Below are 16,867 nucleotides of genomic sequence, written 5' to 3'. Positions count from 1 at the left end.
TATAGTGAATCTTCAAATCAATCTCATCAGCTGCGTTTTGAACTTCTTTTGATAGCGCCATTTTTGACAGCTAAAGTCTAATGACTTAATGTAAAGATCTCGTGCAAAATTTGATTGACCAATCAAACAACAAGATAGTTCCCGCTACATAAAAAAATTCCATATTATGTATAAAAATAAAACATGACCTTCAACCTTTTGCGCAATTTCCAGAGAATCATAGGTACCCGCTGCATAAAAAAATTCCAAATTATGTACAAAAATAAAACTTGACCTTCAACCTTTTGTACAATTTGCTGAGAATCTATAGGTAAGGGAGAAATATTCCTAATTAAAACCTAAACCCTGTTTATTTGAAGTTCAAGAATTAGTAACGTAGGGGCGGGGGCCTCACCGGGGGCTATTGCCTCTCTTTTAGATGGGGGAGGGGGTGAATAAGACTGCCTTAAACTGTGTTATGTGCCTCGTCCACGCATACTTACTTTGAGTGTAGCATCAGATAGTTTAAACATCAGGGATTTAAAGATAGGCCTTGCTGTGATTTTTATGTGATGATCAATATAAGTACTGTGTAGATTATTAATGAGAAGTCGAGGGATGTGGGTGGGGCGAGGACATACATGTATATTTGTGTACCGGTGTGCAGTTTTTTTTTTTGTACCCCTCCACTTTACAATAGCAAATCTATTATTGAATAAACTCCGTATGAATCCGAATGTAGTAACCAGGCACGTACGAAACAGGGAGGGATGGCCTTCCCACTTTTTTCAAACATAACTTTAACTATTGAAACGTTCATTGAAAAGCCCCCCCCCCCCCCCCCCTTGCAGTAAAGTAAAATAAGGGTAATGTAGTACATGTGTTACATTGAAAAAAAGATACCAAAAGAAGTTATTATTTTAAAATAGTTGGTCTACCCAATTCGAATAAACCCCCCCCCCCTTTTCAAGAAATGGATTTCGAGTTTTGGTGAAAAAAAATTATATCTTTTGCATGTCAATTTTTTTTTCAGATAAGCATTTTTTTTTCTGGCTGCCCCACCCCTCACTTTTAAAAACGATGCTATATATATAGAGTAACAACAATTAAAAAAAAGTTTCGAAACCGATATTTCGTCTCTTTATATACCCTAATACATACTAACGACTGCAAATTGTTTTAATTGATTTTTAAGGCATGTTGTCGAATCAAAAAAGAAATAGCGCAGGGAGGGTCTATGACAAGGGACTTCCTACAGGAATTGACTATCGAAGGAGTGTCATTGATTACATGGAAAGAAATGGCGCAAGGCTCGGAGAATACTCTTTACCAAGAGGACTTTGTACAAAAGCGGCACAGGAATTTAAATTAAACCCAGTTACAATTAAAAGATTTTGGACGCATTATTGTAATGAAGGGGTTGTAAAAGTCCCAGTTAATAAACCAAATGGAAGAAGTAAAAGGAAATTAACGGAAGAAGATGTGGAGTACGTTCATGTCTTGAAAAAAGTGAGACCATCAATGCCTTTGTCATCGATTAGGGATGAACTGTTGAAAAATTCGACTTCGGTAGAGAATGTTAGTATTAGTACAATTTCTAGGTCATTGCGAAATGACTTAAACATGACCTATAAGCGGATATCAAAAATAAACAAAAACAGATTTACTCCACAAAATTTGAATTACACGCAACATTTCATCAATCTCACTAGCCAAAAAGATCCATACACACTAAAATTTATGGACGAAATGGGAATAACACTCTCAGATGGGCAAAATACTTATGGACATTCTACAAAGGGTCTTCCATGTATCGAATTAACTCGATACAATCGCCATGCAAACGTTACTGTAAATGCCATAGTAGGAATAAGTGGAGTAAAATATGTGAAAATATTTGATGGACCATCTAATGGTAACGAATATGTTCAATTTATCGCAGAGGCTACACAAAGTTTTACCGACGAGGGGGAACCTGTCTTTCACCCGGGGGATATTTTGATAGCCGACAACGCAGCAATACACCACAACAGGGCAGAAAGGGAGCTTCGCAATTATTTGCCAACAGTGGGAGTCGAATATTCCTTTTTGCCTACATATTCCCCTGATTTGAACCCAGTGGAAGCAGTGTTTCGTAAAATAAAGAAAATTCTGAAAGCAGATAGATACATCACATTATTGAATGTCGATTTAAAAGTTGCTGTTTATGAGGCTTTTAAAGAGATAACGTCAGCTGATACCTTGTCGTTTTTCAAAAATACAGAGTACATTATCAATTATTAAAGTGAGATGTATGTATATGTTTTTTTTTCATTCTTTTCATGATATCTATGTGATAAAGAATTACAAACAGGATGCAGCTCAATCTAATTAAAGATTAGATTTGTATCTCCGCTTCTCGACGATGCCCTACATAGTATATACATTGCGTATCATCATGATCATAGAGATGTGGGTACAAGTCATACAGTCCCAGATCCAAGTACATTGACTAAGCTGAGACTGACTTCTTTTATCTTTGAACAGTCTGATTTTAGGACCCGATTCTACAGGGTATAAAGATAATTGGGAATAAATTTCAACAAAGCGTAGTATTAAATTGGATTATCTTCTCTCAGCAGTGTAGTTATTATTTTCATTTTGAATTTCAGAGAGACCATACAGTAATTTTTTTCCGGAACAGCGCTTATAATGACACCGAGCTTGTGTTTTTAATTAAAAACTTTCATTGTCCAAAGAAGACACTCTCTGTATTAATATTTTTAAATAAATTATGTATACAATTTATGTTCATTACTAGAAAAATTGAGCTCTTCGCTTTTTACTTTTATAAGAAAATTCCTACCAAAAAAAAAAAACGTTCGATTCATAATGAATTTCAGTTTCCGATAATTATAAAGAAATCAAATTATATACCATAAGAGTTTCTATTTTTATATAATATTTGCTCATATAGTTTATTTTAATATCCAAATACCGATAGCGCATAAAGATTGCGATGTTCTTTTTTTCTGTAATATGATGATTTATTTCTTGATAAGCATTAAAAAATGTTCAAATATTTAAAATTAAAAAAAAATTCCGATCCGAACTTTCGATGTAATACTTGACTCCGCCTAAAAAATGAGTTGACCAATCAAACAGATCTTATGTAGGAGGCGTGTATTGTTTACGCCGGGCGCATCTGTCAAACTAGATCGTGACGTAACGTGAAACTTTACAGTCGACTGCGAACCATAATATACAGAAGCATTCCCCGCAATGAATTAAAATCAAGGCTTTTTGACATCATTAACAACTGCTTTTTCAATAAAGGTTAAACTCATAGATTTACTTACATGTACCTTGTCATTGGTCATTTGAAAAAACAACATCTTTGTAGCTTTTGGAGATCAGGTCTGCCAACAATCTGTTGGAATTCCAATGGGTACAGTTGTTTGACCAGTTCCGAATAAGAAATCGCTTCGGCGGTGCTAAAATATTTAAACCATTATTTGAAATCGAAGTTGTTTTTTTGTTTTTTTTTGTCAAAGTAGTTCAATGATTTGTGGAATTAGATATTGTTTCATCTAAGTCCAGCCTTTTCAAAAAAAAAATTATTTAGCAAGTTAACATAGGTACTCATTTTACCAGTTACGAATAAGCCCGAATACATTAGCAGTTCCCATTCATTTCGAAGCTGAATTTAAAAATATCCGCCCCACACATTATTCATTGGCAGGCCGGGGAAGATTTTAAATAAATGCCTCCAGTAAGTTATAGGTATTTCAAAAGGATAAAGAGAAATAAGAGGCGCTGTAAGCACTGAGCTCAATAATTGATATCCTTCCGTATGATCATTATGTCAAAGTCCATGTTTTGCTATAGGAGACCCGAAATAAGAGTCAGATCGAAAAATTAAACAAGAAAACATTGATGTATCCATCAATTGTCGCCCGGGAAATAAATAAATTAAACGCTGGAAATGAGTCTTGATCATCAAACCGCTTCGATATGTGAAAAAGGCATGCATCTAAATGATGGAGACAACAGTCGAGAATATTTTGAAAACTTATAGTCGGATGAGAATCGAACAAAAACGATACCCTTTTAAACTTTATCAATTCCTCAGGTAAATGTTGGCTGCATAAAATATAAATTGAAACTAGACACATGTATCACCTATTTTTAAAAATTAATTTACTTTAAGAATATGAAACACGAACTGCGTATAGTACGTTTTTATGCGATTAGTAAAATTTGATGTTCTAAAAAAAGGGGACCTGTCGTTTTTATGCGCCCGGACCTGTCTGTTTGTGTGCTTATCTGTTTGTATGTTTATCTGTTTGTCTGTTGTCAACTTTAACGTTCACCATAACTTACAAACCATAAGAGATAGAGACTTCATACCGTAAATCTGGAGATTTTTATGTCGATTTTATTTTGCGAATTCGCGTCAAAATGCTGTTGATTAATTTTTACGTTTCAAAATTTTGCGAATGACCACTGCTTTGTTTACATTTTCTTATTGTTGATTTATTTTTATTGCGAATGCAATGAACTCGCAAATTTGCTAAAAATTTATCTACAGCAAAATTTTCCAGATTTATGGTATTTGGTATGCATACTGCACTAACAAAGTTCTCTCAAATAACGTCAAGGTCAATGACCTTGTGATCTTGACTGTGACCTATATGCTAAAAATATCTTTTTCGACTTTTTGCCGTAACTTTTGAACCATAGGAGATAGGAACTTCATATTTGGTATGCATTCTCCACTAATAAAGTTCTTTCAAATGACACCAAAGTCAATGACCTTGTGACCTTGACTGTGACCTATATGCTAAAAATAGCTTTTTCGAACTTTGTTGCCGCCGGGCGCATAGTGTTTTTACAAACACGTCTTGTTTCGATAGTAAATGATAAGCAACTTTCTATTTTAAATATCAAAAACATATTTATTTTTACAAATTTACTTTATGTTAGTAAATATATTATGTATCTCGTAATTTATAAAGGGAAAGAACATTCTGATTAACAATCTTTTTAACGTTTAGAATACCTTTAATTATGAATAACTTCTCCCACCTCAATCCCCATACACAAACACTTAAACTTATATGACTGTACAGTGCAGCCCGGTCCTCCGGGTTGCAAAAAGAAGTGCACAATGGCATTATGTAATAAAGGTTCTGTGAAAGTATCATTACATTTTTTCAGAGGTATAGGAGAAGTGTGGATTAGAGATGGGTTTACCCTTCAATATTAGAAAGTATGACAAGTGTCCATGTTTTGGTAAGGGAGTCCAAATTACGTATTAGATTAAATAGTAAAATAGAAGGTGCACTAAGGTATTATTAAACAAAGATTCTGTAAAAGCCTCCTTTATTCAATGTGAGGAGTTGCGGATAAGAAATGGGTAAACCAAAGCGTATCAGACGGACGAACGTACAGCTAGACGGACAGACAGCTGGACGGACTGACAGACTCAGAGGAAATATATAGTCCCTCCGGTTTCACCGGTAGGGGACTAATAACTGGCGGTCCCAGAAATATATCTGGCGGCCGACACCTAACTTATCTGGCCAGGAAGTTATATGGCGGCTACGAGATCTTTTTATCTGGTGGCCGCCAGATGAAATATTTTTCTACCAGGCACCTACCGGCTTCCGTACCCCAGGATATAAGTGTGGACATTACGCAAAAAATGGAAGTAATGCGTTTCTTAGGGTATTTCCATCCTCATTTTATATCAACATTATTTGCAAAATCTTTCATTAAATGAACGAGAGACATAAAAAAATAAAATTTGTGTTTCTGGTTTTATAAATGTCGGAAACCGATAGGTGCCAGGTACAAAAATATTTTTCTGGCGGCTGCCAATTATTCATATGGCGGTCGCCAGATAATTTTTTTGTGTTCTTTAGCGTACTTGAAACAGTCGACATAGTTTTACAATGCAACAAATCTGAATCACCACTACGCGTATGTCTGCAGAAAAACCTCTGTAGAGACGGCAACAACATTCCAGGTATCGAAAGTTAGTTTGATATGAACTCTAACCTATACTATATGCTTGTTTAAAATGAATTATTAAAACACTGGAAGATATCGGAACATTTTCGTATTGTCATTTTACTAGTTCCGAATTCTAGTACCCACTATAAATACGATTATATATTCATTCTCCGTTGTTTTTTTCATTGTAAACGTGACATATATTATAACCCTGCTTAAAAAGCAGGGGGTATATAATGATGGGATGTTTGTCCATCTATCTGTCTGTAAGTCCGTCTGTCTGCCTTACGTCTGTCTGTCTGTAGATATGTACTCCTTGGTTTTCCGCACTTTTTTTTCTAAGCGCTTGCAGATATTGAGCTGATTTTTGGTACGTGAATGTACTTTGATATTTAACATTTCAAGTTTGAATTTTCCTCCGCTTAATTTTTGACGGAATTATGACATTTTTCATTATTTCATAATTCAGATCGGGTTCGTTATGCATTAAATTAAAGTTCTAAACGTGCTATTTAAAGAAAAGGGGAACCCGATAGGGGAAGTATTGCTTTTACAATACTCTCAGAATGCTTGTTAATTCATTTGAGTTACAGACAAAAATTTGTCTTTATAGTGGATAAGGAAAGATAAAACAGAAATCAAAATTATATTATCTTTATTTACAATTTAACAGCACTGAAACAAAAAATACTCAATTAATAAAGAAGTTTTCAGATTATTTGTGCCATGAAGACTGAAGTTCCAGGCTAATCAGTAATTATATTCACGGGTACGTTCACAATATTAATCTTGTAGATGAACTTTTTTTTCATTTACGAATTCGCAATCGTAAAACTTGATCGTATACTTCAAGTCCACCATCCGTTGTTCCTAGCGAAAATGGTACTAACTTGTACATCTCCTCACCCTTCGTCGTTTGCTTGATAGAGAAAAGATTTTCTTCAAACACCGCGGTATTCTTCTCATCAATAAAACATCATTGTACACTCCCTAATAAACCTCCTCGGTAAAATGGGGACGACAATCTCTAAAACTCACTCCTCGCTGAACATAGGATTCAAAATAACAATTTTTTCATTATCCTTAAAACCATGAAGTCCGTACAGGCCGGGGCATTCGAGCACAGTTACGATATTCGGATTTTCGAAGATGGAGGAGGTTTCCGAAATACAAGCTTGAGGGTCGTAATCTGAAAAATCTTCGTCCTCTACCTCCAATCTATGGTAAATGTAGTAAGGAATGTGACGTGGAGCCGAGTTCACCTCGCTTTGTGGTTGCTTTTCAATGTCCTCTGTATATGGACACGTACACATCTCTGCGAATTTATGATATACAAAGCATGCCAGGAAAGTTAAAATGATGCCTACGCCGTACAATATCAGAAGGCTTTTGATCAAAGGAAATTGTTGCTCTCCAGTTTCTTGGTCATCTGATTCCCCATCCTGCTGGACGCTTACAGATACTTGTATAGGTGCACTCATGCATACTGGCAGTCCCGTCGTTAATCCCGCCATAACTTGACCAAGAACTTTAGATCTCCCCATGGTTTTTGTTGCAGTTGATATGTTTTGCGTTACCATTTATATCGTCACAGTAGATGCGACGTCACAATGAAAGACGTAATATCTATTGTGACGTCAGGTGGAACAATCCATTTTAACGCGAGGAGTAGGGACAGTACATAGAGCCACAGGAAGACATTTGTTCATTTTACACTGAAGCGCGGATAAAAGAGGCCAAAACATATTTATTATATTTGAGAAATCAATTTTTTAAATGACCCATATTAATCAAATATCTGAAGCTTTCATATTATCTTGTAATATTGAATACAAAGAATAAACAGAATATTCGTATTATCTTAAGAAAGTGTTACTCAAAAGTCATGGATCTAATCAATTATTTTGCCTGAAGTCATTGGTAGTGCAATGTAAAAATAATTTTCGAGATCCATTGGAATTTAATCCCTCTCCCGAAAATGCCCGACAAATATATCAAAGAAGGAATAGTTTAGTTTTTCTAATATAATACAAAGAACATAAAAAGCATTCAAATAGTCATAAGAACACATGGTGGTGGGGGGGGGGGCGGTTTTTAGGAGGAAGGGGTCCCGTCTTCCAGAGATGGGGTGGCGGAAGGGGTCCTGTCTTCCAACATCTGTGTGGTAGGTCTCGGATGCATGCTTTTCAGGAAGCAAGCAAGGGTATACGCATGGATTACATTTCTTCAGATCTTACAGAACGTGCAGAGGAAAAAGGGAACACTAGTATATATTTCTTTTATTACATGCATATTATTTTTTATGCAATCTTTACATATAATTATATGTAAAATACAATCTGAAAACACTAAGCCGTGAATTTCAAGCTCGCTCTCCCCCCGTAGCACGACTGTGGTAAAATCTTTTAAAGAATTTGTACACTACAGACAAAATTTAATTAATTTTTACGAGTATTGAGTGTGCGCTCAGTGTTAAAAATTGAAAACGCCCTCAACCTTTTGAAATTATCTCGCCTATCTAAATCCACAGTAAACAACCAGGCAAAATCCTTTTGGATGAAAGAAAACTTGGTTTTTATTTGAAATAAATAAAAATAACAGTTGATGATCATAGAGTAGATTCGGGTCATGATTTATTGACATAACCTTCTCTGAACCTTTCAAAGCAGTTTCTCACATTTCTACAAGTATTAAGCTTTAACCTGTTTTTTTTTTTTGTAAGAATGTCCAATTGAAAGGTTCTTGAACAAATTTTAAAATTCAAAAAGCATTACATTACATACTTTTTTGGGCTGAAATTAGAAATCATAAACTTTAAGATGAAAACAAATGAGACCTTTTATGATTTTATTATCTTGCAAAATAAATCTGAATACTGAAATCTTTGAATGGCTAAAAATGAATTTTTGTTTTTAAAAAAATGTAACACCATCCAAGTTTGAAAGTAACGATTTATTTTTCAACAAAAAACAAAGCAACAACAACAAAGAAAATGAAGTAACGAAATGCTGAACATTAATGCTTATCAAATCAACAGTAACATTCTATAATAAATATGTGACATTTTGTGTCTGTTGCATTATACTTTACGTCACTAAACACAAATATTTAATTTAAACAAAAACAAAACAGTCCTTCCTTTTCGATTCTTATCGACGACTTACAAATTAATATACCCGAGTAAAGCATCATTTTGTGTCTGTTGCATTATACTTTACGTCACTAAACACAAATATTTAATTTAAACAAAAACAAAACAGTCCTTCCTTTTCGATTCTTATCGACGACTTACAAATTAATATACCCGAGTAAAGCATCAGAATCATTTCAGGGATATTTTTTCATGCTCAAATAATGCAATTTTCTTGGGAGAATTCAGGCATACGGTTTCACTATATGCCTGTCTGCAGATTCTGAATATCTTTCTTGCATTTTCGGGTTCACCCATCCTTCTGTGAAGTTCAATAAGAAATTGGTACACCTGAGAATCTGACTTTATTTCAGCTGCTCTATTAAATTTTTCCCTGGCAAGATCATAACTTCCATACGCCATTAACCATTGACCTTCATACTTTAAAATTGTTGAGTTTTTATTGTCCGATATGCTTTTACTCAACGTTGTCAAATATCCCTCTTGCTTTTGATCAAATGTGCGCTTTAAAACACGCATAGTTCCATATCTAAAAACTTCTTTATAACCTTGATTTATAAACTCTCGCGTTATTTTCATTACAAGGTAATTGTACTCTTTTTGTCTTAAGAGGCACTTTAAAAGAAAGGGTGTGTTGTGAATATGAATGTAATTGGAGACGTTTGATGTGACTGAAACTTTTCTGATGCCATAAAAAGATTTCATTGTTAATCGGATATCTCTGGAAAACTCTCTGAATTCTGTATTGATTAACGAAAACCATGGAATATCTCGATTTACAATCGTGTACCCACCCGTCATATGTATGTCTCTGTCAGTAAATAGACCTTTGACGTCATCTCGTTGACCAATGAAATGCAGGCATTCATTGACGTCATGACTGTCTGTTTTCCCTTCGTAAGTCCATTTTTTAATCGAATTATCTTGTGAAGACGGCATTAATTGGTATTGACCAGATACAAAACATATCAATAATAAACTGTGAAATATACGCTCTGTGTAAATGTTACTATTAAACAAGTTAATGTGTATTGAAACTTTTTGCACAAAAATAAACAGAGAAGTACCCGAGCAAATGTAAAATAAAACTATAGCATCATGTAAAAACCTTGCCTCTTTGTGACCTTGAAGGGAATATAATACAATAAGACAAGTTAAAGCAAATAAACATTTTCTAAAGAAAACAAGCATATCTGATTGTTTACTGATTGTAGAAATTGAAACAAATATAATACACAATGATAAAAATAACAATGTCAAATTCTCAAAAAAGATTTCAAAATAAAACAGCGTAGGCATTGCCCCAAACATGCGTCTTGCATATCCGTTAAGAACGTTAAAAGACACCCACTGTACGGGTGTCACAACAAAAATACCATAGGACAAGAAGTCCTCTAAAACACCAGTTAGAATTCCAGCAAAACCACTCACTATATAAAGATGTACTTCTAAATTTAAAATAATGTGTTTTAAGTTTAGCAACAGCGAGGGAATATAGGGAAACAAGATAGAAAAATAGAGAGTTAATAAATCTGGGCGCATGTAAATGAACAGTCCGGTAAAATACCCCGTCAGAAAAATCTTGCATAAACTAAATTCCCTTGTCACCGCTTTGTTCAAAGCTTGAGAGTTGGGTTGGTCCACTTTGCTTTGACAATGATGAACTCCATTGCAGTTGTGCATGACGTGGACGTTATTGTTGTTTTCGAATTCGTCCACACACTTCTTTTCATCTTTGTTGTAAATGTCCTTTTCTGATAAATGTTTAAAAAAGGATATCAGATACCCCAGAACAATAAATACAAATGGAGATAGAAAAGAGTTAAGAAAAGTATGTGTTCCAAACACCCAAAGATGTGCTGACGATGCCACGAGAATGCACGAGATTACGGAAACATCACGACTTCCGGTGAGATTTTTGCAAAAGAAGTAAGTAGCAAGGGGAAGGCATGAAGTTACACCAGCATGGAAGATTTTCCAAATCTGTAAATGTTGAAGAATACAGGTTTACATGTAAATTTGCGGATTTCTATAATAAATGATTTAAACATTCTCATAAAAATTAACATTCTACACATTATATAGGGATAAACATATACACATGTAGATACAATACTACAGGGCTTAGAGTTGCATGTAACAGTTCAAATTCTTAGAAAAACGAATTATAATGTCTTTGATTTTACTTAACATTTTATTTTAATTCGCCTACCACATATAGACTTCCATGATAGCCAAGCACACGGACAATACTGCCAACACCTGCCAGGATTCTGGGGTAAATAAATGACCTCAGAGCATACATTCCCAGCATCCTCTCCTGTGATCTTGCTGACGTCACGTTTGGTCCAGTGGCTGGAGGGAGGAATTCATAAGGTCGGAAACCATAACCATGTACCTCGGAAAAGGCAACTGCAATGTTAGCATAAATGCGTATCAAATCGAAGGTAATTAAACACAGCGGATAGAAGCATAATGTTCAACATGTATTGGGTCGGAGTTGGTGTGTCTCAACAATCAACAAGAACTATGATAACTTAGGAGGGGATTGGGAAAGAAAAAGTACTCCTAAGAATTTTACTAGCACCATTTTGAACCCTTTCCTCTTTTCTTTTCGTAAAATTTTTCGTGGCCTACCTTGTGTTCCAACCCCAGATACCACACAACGTACTGTAGAAGTACTTTTTTCCGCGTGGTATTAATTTGCGCTATGTACGCGGTCACAAATTTTCCGCGGAAATTTGTCCATGCGTACTTAATATAAATGTAAGGCATATAGTGACAATCTAGAAAATCCGCGTAATTTTCTACACGCAGATTAAACAGAAATTGAGATTCCGCGGAATTATGACCCCGTGGAAAAAAGTACGTCTACAGTATGTAGATATTGATTCAAATGGGACTACATGATACAACTTGTACGTATATTTTAAGTTTATTGCTTAGGTTTCTCCGCTGAAGCTGAAGAATGCTAAATACCTGTTGATTTTTAGTGCAGTATTTGTATGGTCTGTCCTGTTGGGATTCAAACCCCAGTCTACCGTTCGACCACACAAAATTGGCACTTACAAATCAAGATACTTATTTTGAAAATTGATTTGAAAATTCTGCCCTTATTCGCGCACGAAAGATATGGATATACATTTATTAGTGTGTAAAGAGCACAATTTGAATGATTGAACGCATGTAATACTAGCAACGTGGAATTATTAAACATCTGTAACAAAGATATAGATAAAGTCTTTCTCTTTCATTCAGTTTACGTGATCAGTCAAATTCAACAGGTAACCTAATTGATTTTACCTTTTGTATTATACCTCTGTCAGATTAAAATTGATAAGATTTTTATCTAAATCACTGACTACACTTAGTAAATCTCCCAACACGTTAACATAAACCAATTTATCATCTGTCCTTTAATAAAATCAGGTTATACCTCGAAACCTTAATACACTCCGATAAAATGCAAATGGCAAAATTTACATAAGCTCTTACACTAAGCTTTGAACTTTTTTTTTAAATCAGATATGTCACCTACCAAGTGGCAACATTTTCAAAGGATATACTTCAAAAAAAAAAAATCTTTAAATCTTAAAAAAGTTTTCAAAACCGTTTTATTTCATTCTTTTTTTAGGTTGACAGATCTAACTGAGTCAGCCAATTGCTGCAAAACAGTTTAAATGGTGCCAGCGTTTGGTTACAAGGGAAATATAATGAAGATCGTCAGAAGATGTAATATAAGAACATCCGTACTAGAACACCTCGCAGTATCGTAAAAATTTCGTCTTCACACTGGGTCTAAATTGTTACACCTCATCATAACTAGTGAAGCATGCATTAGGATTGAGATTACATAAACGGATTTCAATCAAGTATCTAGGACTTAGTGCGCCTAAACTTCCAAAAAAGATTAACAGACTGCTTAGTCCCGACAACGATTTATATTTCAGACGAAATAATCTTTCTATGTGTATCCTCTGAAAAGAGACTCATTTGCATGGAAACATACTAGTATTTTTCATGTGTATAAAAAATGTAAGAATATACAACTTTCCTGAAATCCAGATCCAGAACTTGAAATGAAATGTCTCTTGTCATTACTGTATCGCTCCTTGCAAGATTTATTTATATAATTCTTATGCAAAAATTGTACAATTTGTCAATGACAAGTATCAAAATTTTTGTAAAGGGCAGTATGATCCCGGACGTTGGATCTAATACCATAGAATCCTAGCAGCTTTAGATTTCAATTTTGCGTATTATCTAGCAGCGTATTTGCGTAATATCATCTTTTGCTTTTGAGGACCTAAACAGACGAAATTAACCGACAATATTATAGGAAAAATAGAGAACCTAACGCTGCAATTGCAATTCATCACTCAGCATATATTTGTTAAGGAGAAGTAGAAATCGTTGTTTTCTTCACGCAATTTCTAATCGTCGTTATAAAATATTTTGCACTAAAATAAAGAGTTGGTCTTTGCTTTCTCTTGATAGATTTTTAAAAATATTTTTCACCTGAAAAATCCACTCAAGAGTGAAATTTGTTTAATCGCAACAAACCTCCTCCCATAACGAACAAAGGGGGTAACGTTACACAAGATTTTGTGCATTATCATAACTGAACAAGGACGACATCTACCGGTTATTTGCCATTACAATAATGAACTACCGCGCCTGACAATGAAGTCTAATTTTTACTGGAAAGATAAACTTTGACAAGTAAATTAAATATGGATTTGCCTCCGGTGCTTATAGAAGTCAATCTGTGGTTAATGGACCAAAGACAAAATGCTACCACAAAATGGAACGACTCCATAAAAGTCACTTTAATCTGAACATCATCAGACATTTAGCGAATTCCACAGGGCCTTGCTTAGTATTGCCATGGCAAGGACTGGACTTTCGTTTGACCAAAAGGGAAAACAGGGTGGACATTTTGATGATGTCTTGAGTGACCTCCATTTGGACATGATTTTTTTTTGTGGGGGTTGAGGGTCCAATAAGCTGAATTATTTTGCTTGTATAAAATGCAATAGCACCAGTTTAGACTTCTTTTTGCATGCACAGTTTTCATTTTAAAGATAATCTAGTAAATCAATTTCATCCTCGTAAAAATTTTTCCATCAGTCTCTTCTGAAACTACGAGCTCAGATAGTATATAATAGAGAAGGAACGTGAATTTTCGATCTGCGTTTCAAAGAATCATCTCATATGGAACAATTAAAACTTTTATTATGAAATAAAATCAATACTGTTCTTGAGGAAATTAAAATGAAGTTCCAGATCAGTTGTTTACATGAATTACGTGTAGTTTAAAGTTACCACTCGCATTGCGGTTTTCATGAATAACAATGAAGCTATTTGATACATATTCTCAGCTTTATTACATTTTTCTTTTAATCTAAAGTCATTCTTTTTTACGAGGAAACCATTGCGCATTTAAAAAGCTTCCATTTTACCCCAAATCCTTTGCCAACCATGAACAGGAAAAACCTCTAAAAAAGTTTGTATCAAGGGAAGTTATTTTTCAATAGTGGAAACTTTTCACACATTTTGTAATTCTTCCTTGAGGCTTATTTTCTGTACAATATTCACCAAATGATAAACCAGACTATATATTTTCTTGATGCACGAGTCTTTATTTTAAATAATTTATTTTTCAAGGTCGCGACTGAATATATATATTCAATTGTGAAACATCTAACAAATCAATAAATGTTCAGCCATGATAAAACACAATACCATATGATCAGCAATGTATATTAAATGACTTTTTAAAAATTAAAAGAATTTCTGGAGAGACTTTCATGCTCTTGATTTAATACAATGTGCACGTATAATCAATAAAATTTAATTTAAAATTCAGGTCAAAGACCTATCATTTCATAAACCTACTTTTAAATGATACTTTTAATTTTAACTGAATAATTAAAGAAATAAAATTTGATTTTTAAAAAACTTTACTCACCTTCCATTGATTGAAATATTTCGTCAGGATGTAAGATCCACCAATTGTGCTTTTGACAAACGTAGTAAATTCTCAAGATCAAAGTTATCAGAAAAACAATCCATTCGGAATATCTTGGGAATAAATCCGACTCTAACCTCTGTTCTCTCTTAATGGAACTTTCACAATTTCTTCCGGATTTTCGATATCCAAATTGTGAATCTGGCAGACCCATAATTCCATTGTGGTTTCCTCTTTGATCCTTAGATCGACCCACCCCCTGCTTTTTACGCTGCTTCATCGAGATTTTTTTTTTGAATTCAGAATTTACTTTTAAATTTCTCGATTTTTGAATTGAAATCACGGTGAATTATTACTGTGTATATCGTTGCATCTGCGTAAGCCGTCTACCTTGTGCAGCAATCGATAAGAAATAAATAAATGATGAGGCATTGGAAATCAACTCGTCCTCGTCGGCAACATACAGGAAGTCAACTTAGTCAATATTAATAAAATCACATCCTAGTCAATTACATTCCAGCTCGCAGGTATCGTTTTGTACAGATGTTGTTTTTTTTTTCGAAGAAAAAAGAATCATTTGCATACTGTGTCTTCATTGTTAGAATCCATTTTATCACGTGGTCATAACTAGAATATATTTTCTTCTTAATTTGGGTCACTCTGGCAATTACCCCATGAAACTAATAACGATACACGTTCATGCTCCCTCAAATACTCGCACTATCAGTATACTAGAATGTTTACAAGTCGTTGGAGCATGTATTTAGATAAGGTGTCCGTAAGAAAAGAAATCTTCGTATTATTGTTGAGATGAAAAAGAAACAAGGAAAGGCATGCCATCAATTATCGGATCTAGGACTTAATGAGAGTACGCATGACTTTAAAACAATTACGCTAAGTTTTCTTTATTTGCTTTAGGTTAACCTAAAAAAAATACTGGCTTTTTGAAAAGTATAATGCAGATGAAAATAAAAATGATAATTTTTCAATTTCGCTCCTCATTGTTAAAATAATTGGAGTTATAATGTACGGTCAACACGCAAATCTTGTAGTCGTTTTAAATTGTCTTCAATCAATGAAAAAAATCAACAACAATTCAAAAATTTCAGACGAAAACGACATACGGTGGATTAAGAATTTTAAATTAATGTGTTTATATTTCACATAAAGAGCGCTTCGGGAATATTTTCATTCCTTAAATCTTTGTGAAAATATTTTCTTGATGTTAAAAAAAATTAATAGAGGTGAAAAAATTTGGACTTTAAATAGAATGTTTGATGTTCAATGCCGAATGATTAAAAATATGAATTTAAACTTCTTTGTTCTGACAGATAGTACTATCCTTTTTAAATGGAACATTCCTTGTGCAAACATATTGTCCGGCGTCCATCTGTCCAGCCGTCTGCCTGTCCCTCTGTAAACTTTGCTCATTTTATATTTTTTTCTTAAGGACGACCAGGCCAATTTACCGGTAAAAAATGGTGAGGGGTAATCGGTCTTGTTCATATAAAGGGCTACCCCTTTTCTAAGTAGAGATAATATAATAAAGATTAGAATGTGAAAAATACTGGAATCTTTTAAAATCATTTTTGAGTACTATTGGGTCAGAAATAAAGATCGAACTTGCATACTTGCTTCATCACATATAAAGTGAGTCGCCCGCGTGACGTAGTTCTTACAGCGTCTGTTTCTAGAGTCGCGACTTCGCGGGTTCGAATCCCACTGTGGGACGTGGAGACCGATCCTTCGGATGAGACAGTATAAACCGA

General features: G+C 34.3%; 1 protein-coding gene across 1 annotated transcript; it reads right to left on the bottom strand.

The window, feature by feature from the left end:
* Positions 1 to 9,171: 9,171 nt before the first annotated feature.
* LOC134244339 (uncharacterized) lies at positions 9,172 to 15,745 on the bottom strand. Its single transcript, XM_062726614.1, has 3 exons — positions 15,099 to 15,745; positions 11,340 to 11,539; positions 9,172 to 11,110 (listed from the first exon to the last, which is right to left on the bottom strand). Exons 1-3 carry the CDS (start codon positions 15,376 to 15,378, stop codon positions 9,299 to 9,301), a joined length of 2,292 nt encoding a protein of 763 aa, XP_062582598.1. The 5' UTR covers positions 15,379 to 15,745; the 3' UTR covers positions 9,172 to 9,298.
* Between the last annotated feature and the right edge of the window lie 1,122 nt (positions 15,746 to 16,867).

This window comes from Saccostrea cucullata, unplaced genomic scaffold, assembly GCF_032062105.1.
Source record: "Saccostrea cucullata isolate Sc308-1 unplaced genomic scaffold, CSIRO_AGI_Scuc_v1 ctg330, whole genome shotgun sequence".
NCBI classification, from domain to species: domain Eukaryota; kingdom Metazoa; phylum Mollusca; class Bivalvia; order Ostreida; family Ostreidae; genus Saccostrea; species Saccostrea cuccullata.
The sequence above is the reverse complement of the archived record's forward strand: the minus strand, read 5'-3'. Positions and strand labels throughout refer to the sequence as shown.

Excerpts from the sequence above, each read along its gene's own strand:
- LOC134244339 (XM_062726614.1), bottom strand. The coding sequence starts at position 15,378 with ATGAAGCAGCGTAAAAAGCAGGGGGTGGGTCGATCTAAGGATCAAAGA. Across the intron at positions 11,540-15,098 it reads AATATTTCAATCAATGGAAG|TTGCCTTTTCCGAGGTACAT; the intron begins GTGAGTAAAGTT and ends CTAACATTGCAG. Across the intron at positions 11,111-11,339 it reads ATCATGGAAGTCTATATGTG|ATTTGGAAAATCTTCCATGC; the intron begins GTAGGCGAATTA and ends CAACATTTACAG.